The sequence below is a fragment of the Brienomyrus brachyistius genome, chromosome 20 (genome assembly GCF_023856365.1).
Source record: "Brienomyrus brachyistius isolate T26 chromosome 20, BBRACH_0.4, whole genome shotgun sequence".
Lineage (NCBI taxonomy): Eukaryota > Metazoa > Chordata > Actinopteri > Osteoglossiformes > Mormyridae > Brienomyrus > Brienomyrus brachyistius.
The window spans coordinates 15,867,759-15,875,208 of NC_064552.1; the positions used below are offsets into that span (position 1 = coordinate 15,867,759).

The following is a 7,450-nucleotide window of genomic DNA, read 5'->3' on the forward strand; positions in this document are numbered from 1 at the left end:
GCACAAGACTAACTGAAATATTTACCGAAGCTCAGTTTTAAAGTAGTTTGTAAAACCTGAAGTAGCTCAAATTGTCCTCGCTGACATGGATTACAGGCAATAGGCAAAAAATAAAACGAATAATCGATTTCCGTTTGATCAGTGAACACGCTCCTGGTCGCGTTTCATCTAGCACCGACTACAGTACCCATGCAGCCCTACGTGGGTTCCCTTCATTTACCCAGTCTTTCGGCTTGAGGACCCGTCTCTCTCTCTCTCTCTCTCTCTCTCTCTCTCTTGGCCTCTTTCTTGTCAATGTTGCCCAGTGTGAACCGACGCTGACAATAGACATCCCTCCCCCTTCCTCCCTAATTTGCCGTCGCTCGCCTTGTCATCGCCTCCATTGGCTTTGACGCTGCCATTCAGGGGTTTCATTTAACTAGAGGAGTTAAGAAGGAGCAGGTCTGGAACATCTGGCATCACAGCCACCACATTTGCATCCAGATATCGGCTAAACTCGGTTTTGTAAAACGTAGCGAAGTGCGATCCACTTCATCGTAGCTGCGTCTCTGGTGGCGGTAGCAGGGAGAAGCAAGAGCCGACTTTGTTGCGTGTAAGTTAACGTTACGGGGGTTTCTTCACAAAGAGCAAAGGTTGGACTTTGGGGGGAAGAGGTGGCAGCTGACATTTGAATAGTGCTGCTAAAAAACTATCTTGTTCCTGTTTGCTTTATAATATACTGTAAAAAGTAGGAGGTACCACTGTGGGGAGATTGTTTTACTATCTGACTGCGGCTTTTATTGGGGTTCCCCCTTTCACTCTCACACTATCGGGAGAGGGAGTGTGTGTGTGTGTGTGTGTGTGTGTGTGTGTGTGTGTGTGTGTGTGAGCGGGCATACCTATCCTTATGGGAACACTATATATATATATGTCCCCATAACCTGATACATATCCGTTTTTCCCCTTATGGGGACCCGTTTCCTGGTTCCCAAAATTGAAAACTATATTTTATAAAAGTCGGTGACTCCTTTGAAAAACTAAAAATGCAAAAACTCTTATATTTTGTTTGGTTACTTATGGTTAGGGCTGGGTGGGGGTTAAGGTTAGCATTTTTCCCATAGAAGTGAATGAGCGGTCCCCATAAGGACAGGTATATCCGACTGTGTGTGTGTGTGTGTGTGTGTGTGTGTGTGTGTGTGTGTGTAAGCGCGTACTCTCTGGTCCTGCGATTACAGTAAGTTTTATGGGGAACAGTGTTTTTTTCTGGTAGAGCGAGGTGCGCTGTAGGGGCGTGATACGGCCGCAGGATGGAGGTGCTGAGGCGCAAGCGGGGGGAACGGTGATGTGACCGGGGCCCCTAAGTCCTGGCAGCCGAGCACGGTATTTTCCGAGGAGAACAAGTGAAATAAAAACGAACTTGTTCATTATTGTAAACCTAAGTGGCCATGCATGAGAATAGAACAGTTATGCACCGGATTTAAGAATGATGATTCAGGATGCGAGACATGTTGTTTATATTGGCGCAAAGGGCTGCTAAGGTTTGAAGTTAATTGTGGGGAAATATAAAAACGAATTTTACAGGATCGTGTAAAATCTTCGTGCTGCAACATGTAGTTTGAATACTTATAATAATACTATTATTTCGCAGTAAATTAGATTCGCTTCAAGTGCACTGATCTTTGTCACTTTAAAAAATGCTTAAATACAAATACAAATACGATACAAGTGCTTAAATAAAAAAACAAAAGCTTAAATATTTATGTGCAAGCTGACGCTTGTCTCGAATTAATGACACTATAAAATAAACTCGGATTGAAAAATAAATGACATTTTCTGAAAGAGAAACCGTTACTTCATATCGTAGTGTGCAAAACGTCTTGGGCAGTCGAAAAATGTATGAACATGTTGGTGTAAAACTATGTATGCTAAAATGTGTAATGTTAACCATTTCATAACCTGACTTAAAATAACCCCAGTATTTGCAGCAATCATCCAGTACAGCAGTGTATTTTTCGCTCAGCCTAATATGGCATTTCAGTACCTCACTGACTTTAAAAATAATGAAATTAACAACTAATTGGTGGTAGTAAAATGTATCTAATGCATGGAATGGCTGAGATGCCCATGAGGAGAGTTTTGGAAATCGAAGAGGTGTTCATCCAGCCATCCAACAAGATATCCATAAGTTTTTGGAGAACAGAAAAAATTTATGTTAATGCTTAATTTGCACATAATGTGTTTTGAGCAAATACACACTTACTACCCAGATAAACAGCTTTAAACATTTTCTTTGACTGCCTAAGACTTAGCTGACTGATGTTCAGCTTCACTAATCTTATGGTTTTTCACCAGTGGCATGTAAGACCGGAGCAGTGGATGATCATCATGTTTCACAGTCATTCTTTTATCATCTAGAAGGCAGCATTACTGTGTTATGGATCATCTGTGTGTGGAAGGGGGTCTTCCAAGGACCTCTGTTCAAGTCAGTTGTTAAACTAGTGGTTTGTTATTTGGCTAACTGGAATTACTGAGCTGATTTTTTTAAATTTAAACTTTAAGGAAAGTTTTAAAGTTAATACTTATGAAAGAAGTGTTGTGCTTCAGTGAAATGTTCTGTCTGGTATGATTGACTATTTGCCAAATGGACATTTGTTATTCATCTCAGTCGATTCTTGCCTTTTCATTTATTTGTTTAGCCTAAAATTAACCATGTTGTACTGAGATGCAATGGGATTTTCCAGTATGAAATTAAATGATAATGATTGATAGGCTTCAGAGCAGAAAAATGTTCTTCGCTTTTGATTTACATAGCAGCATTTCTCAGCTGCTGTAGCGGAAACCATTGGTGGGAGTCACAGTTGCGGAGAAATAGTCTCATCAAGGAATTACTGGCAACAAACAAGAAAATATTCATTCGGGTATTGCCTCAAAGAATTAATATTAGAGTTACATGGTGTATTCTCACAGTTTGCTGGTAGTTCAGAAAAACATTTTCTAGAAATATAAAAATAAATTACATTTCACATAAAGAATCCATATCTTATGCAATACATCACTTTTCACATTAGGCTGTTTTGACTCTTTGCAGCTCCATGACCACCAGGTGACTATTGGTAAGGAAGAAGCCTCCTGGTGGATGTTGTCATAAAATAGGCGATATTGTCCTTTGAAGTTTTATCCATTTAAATACCATTTGAGGGTGTTTTCCTGAAGTTTAAATGAGAAGCTGTATGATAGTGTGGCTATTGGTGTCAGTTCATCTTTTGTAGCTGTTCATGTTTCATGTTCATGCAATTCAAGTGACAGAAGTTAAAACAAAACAATATTCGCAATATGTTTTTCCAAAGAATATGACACATTGACATGCCTTTTTCTGTTGTTTCGTATTCATGTATTCTGCTGCAATTTTATTTCTGCAGTTTTTCCGAGATCTTGATTTGTTTTAATTGTTTAATAACTTAATATTGTTAAAATTTAGACTACTAAACTTTAAATTACAGATCATGGAACTATTTAATTAAAATAAACGTAATTGTTTATTTGTTTGTTTGAAGTAATAGTTGAAGTAAATAAATAATGAACGCAAACTAGAAATTGCTTGAATCCGAAAGCCACAAAGCATTTTGCCGTTATCATTTTCCCCTGTAAGTTAAAACATTCTCTGTAGTCACAGAAAGTTCGTACGACTCCCCGTCTGCCAGAGAACCCGTCTGTGGCAGTGACATAATGGCGTTAGAGAGCGTCTCTCCCGTCTTTGTTAAAGGCCGATACGTAGAGGGGCGGCATATGGCAGTAAAAGGGGCACAGCTGGGCGCGGCGTCTCCAGCCCAACATCATGTCAGAGTGGCTGACAGCCTGCTGCCCCCCAGGTGCCCGGACTCCGGCACGGGCAGCCTGTCATATTCCCACCCTGCACTCAGCATGTGTCAGGCCTGTGCCCTGCACCTCTGTCTACACATGTTTTCCTGTGCCGATGAGGGGAGGAGTCTGCACTGAAGGAGGCGTGTGGTTTTATACACGCTGCAGGTACAGGCCCCCAGCTTTGGGAGAGGGTCCCGCAGAAGGACCAGATGTCTGCTGTGTGCCAGTCACTCAAATTTGTCAGAGTGGGTCAGTAGCTGAATTGTCTAGATTAAGGACATTCAGAAAAGGTAGAACTTTATGTAATAATGGATAGAATAAATAACTGCTCAAAGCGATTTTCAGCTATGAACATGTAACTGAGCATAGGAGTGAATAGAGGTGTTTTTTTGGAGGGACCTTCTCCCACCAGACAGTGGTGGCTAATTTAGGACTTGAGCGTTTGAGCTCCTTGAATTGGACAGACAGCTGTAATCGCACCCTTCTTAGTCCTAATCTCTTTATCTGGGCTGCAGCTGCCATATGGCCCCAGTCAGCTGGATCAGATGTTCAGAAGCCCCCCCCCTCCCCCCCCCCTTCGTCTTCGGCACTCAGTCCTCGCAGCCTCCTGCTTTTGGGAGTCACTCGTCTTTATTTTTAGCTGTCTTTGGGATCAGGATGGACATGGGCCGACAAGCGTTTACAGTGATCGCGGCGTATCATCACTCTGCTGTGTCGGGCCTTTGGGGGGGGGGGGGGGCGCTCCGGTGAGAGGTGTGCTCTGGGGGGGCCGAGCTGCCAGCTCGCCGGGGGTTTCTTAGCCACGAGCAGCAGATCTGTTAAGCGTATACGGTTTCTGAGTACAGCCACTGAATAATGACAGACAGTGAAGTGGCTGTAACACCTGGAAACCATGCATTGCTCACATTTCTTTGCTTTACACAGTAGCTTCTCCAGCTTTTATTTACACGTCATTTATCAAGTGTGCAGCGTTTCTTAAAGTGATGCTGCCACCTCGAATTACTACACCACTGCAAACTTTCTGATCATTTATTTAGGTTATTTTGAAATAAAATGTATGTCTATGTTTAAAATGTATCATATTAAACAAGAATTGCTTGACAGCAATGAACTCAATGAACTATCCAAATAAGTTTTATTGTTTTGAATAATAATGATAAAAAAAATGCTCTCTATGCTTCCATTGAAAGTGGGGATTGATCAGCTGTGCTGGTTCCCAGCCCCCGGGTGACTCGTTAACCGGTCGTGAATGGACCCTTTTAGCGGCTTCATCGCCTGTCTTTTGCAGGGTATGAAGACAGCATGGAGTTTCCAGACCACAGCAGACATTTACTTCACTGTCTGAGCCAGCAGAGGCATCAGGGTTTCCTCTGTGACTCTACCGTGCTGGTGGGTAACGCCGAGTTCAGGGCGCACCGTGCCGTGCTGGCCTCCTGCAGCATGTACTTCCATCTCTTCTACAAAGACCATCTGGACAAAAGGGGCACCGTTCACTTGAACAGTGACATCGTCACTGCGCCGGCGTTCGCACTGCTGCTCGAGTTCATGTACGAGGGGAAGCTGCGCCTGCGAGCGCTACCAGTGGAGGACGTGCTGGCCGCCGCCAGCTACCTCCATATGTACGACATCGTCAAGGTCTGCAAGAAGCGGCTGAAGTGGAAAGGGACAACTGTCCTGACAGGCGACGCTTCCAGCTGCTCAGATAGAGAGAGCCTCTCGGACGGCAGTGTGGGCTACCCTGCCACCGGAGACCTGCCCAGCGACGAGGAGATGGACATGAAATTGCAGTCCATGCCTGGGGCTTGCAATGCGTGGATGCATCTCACCTTGGATGGGAGGGGATCCCCTCCTGTTAACGGCAGCGTTGTAACAGACCCGAGCTATGAGGTCAGGACTGAGAAGGCAGGGTTGGACGGCACCGACATCACATGCAAGATGTCTGTCACTTCAAAAGCTTCTACGGATGCAGCATGTGTGCTCGACTTGTCTGTAAAGTCCTGCATGCGCATTGGGGCTGGTGAGGCCTTGGGCCATAATTCCGACATCTGTGGTGTGATGACAACACACTCTGAGTTGGACCAGGTGCAGGTTAAGGTGGAGAACGACTCAGGCACTGACGACAGCAGTCTGGCCAACAGGGACTGTGTGATGGACGGTGGCTTGAGGGATGCGGCCGCAACCAGTGTTAGCCGAGGAGATGAGCAGCTAGTAAGTTACGGGGTAAGGCTGCCAGCCAGGCAGGAATCCCTGCAGCATGGGGACAAGGCTGGCATAGATGGTGCCATCCTCAGTCTCAGCAGTGAGCCAACGCAGACGGAGCTCGCAAGCTTCGGCAGGTCGCTGTTGCCCTATGTCGCCAGCATGCTCTGCGATCCCCAGAGCCAGATCTTCATATGCCCCTTGTGCAACAAGGTGTTCCCCAACCCCTCGCTCCTGCAAGTCCATCTCAGCACCCATTTCCGTGAGCAAGGGAGCCCCCGGGCCAAGCCTGACGGTCACGTCAACGTGCCGACCTGCGCCGTCTGTGGCAAGACCTTCTCCTGCATGTACACGCTGAAGCGGCACGAGCGCACGCACTCCGGAGAGAAGCCCTACACATGCGGCGCGTGCGGCAAGAGCTTCCAGTACTCGCACAACCTGAGCCGGCATGCCGTGGTGCACACGCGCGAGAAGCCGCACGCCTGCAAGTGGTGCGAGCGCCGCTTCACGCAGTCCGGCGACCTCTACCGACACATCCGCAAGTTCCACTGCGAGCTGGTGAGCTCAGTGTCGCTTAGGAATGAGGTGCCACGCTCGCCAGGTGTCAGAGAGTGGCCACTGGAGGACGCCTCCCCGGAGCTGCGGAAATGACCCCTCAGACACTTCGGGTTTGATTCAGGAGTGACATTTATTTCAACGTGTGACGAGAAGCATCAGGGTTGTCCGAACCTTTTAAATAATTGCTGCAATTCATACCTCAGGCACCGAGTGAGGCTACTTACCATTCAAAGAATTAATTCAGTAAAGCAGTGTAGAGCTGAGGGAGGGAACACCAGGTACCTGTGCTATAAGATTATCATTTTTCTTGTACTCCTACAACAGGCTTGCTAAACTGCACTTTAGAAGGAAATGCATACTACTGCTAACTTATTCCTTTACACTCTATTAATAACAGGTGTGATGTAACCCCCTTCTTGAGTAAGACACAAATGGTGTGTCAGTGAAAGCGAAATGTGACTAATTTTTTTTACAATCCCGCTATTCCCAATACTGTGCGCAGGTTATCTAATGACACTGGATTCAGCTGCAGATATAAAGTTTAACAAAAAAAAAAAACTTAATTTGAAACACTAAGTGAGAGCTGTGAACATACATACGCCCATATAGGGTATGTAGCTGTGTGTATGATGTGTGCTGCAAAAGTATTATTTATTAAAAGTATTATTTATTCTCTTGTTTTTTGTTTTTTTTATTTTTGAAATTGAGCTTTTACTCATGAATGTCAGACTTATGCAATTTATAGTATTCTCTTTGTCCTTAACAGAGTAATAATGCTTTTTATTAATTTATTTTTCTTTCACTATTCTAATGAACATTTAACAGCAGCGAGATATTCTTATAAGGGTGAAAT

General features: G+C 44.9%; 1 protein-coding gene across 1 annotated transcript; it reads left to right on the forward strand.

Moving 5' to 3' along the window:
* Positions 1-348: 348 nt before the first annotated feature.
* On the forward strand, positions 349-7,225 carry LOC125715422 (zinc finger and BTB domain-containing protein 18-like). The gene is made up of 2 exons (XM_048986915.1): positions 349-592; positions 5,129-7,225. Exon 2 carries the CDS (start codon positions 5,143-5,145, stop codon positions 6,688-6,690), a length of 1,548 nt encoding a protein of 515 aa, XP_048842872.1. The 5' UTR covers positions 349-592; positions 5,129-5,142; the 3' UTR covers positions 6,691-7,225.
* The last annotated feature ends 225 nt before the right edge of the window (positions 7,226-7,450 follow it).

Excerpts from the sequence above, each read along its gene's own strand:
- LOC125715422 (XM_048986915.1), top strand. The coding sequence starts at position 5,143 with ATGGAGTTTCCAGACCACAGCAGACATTTACTTCACTGTCTGAGCCAG.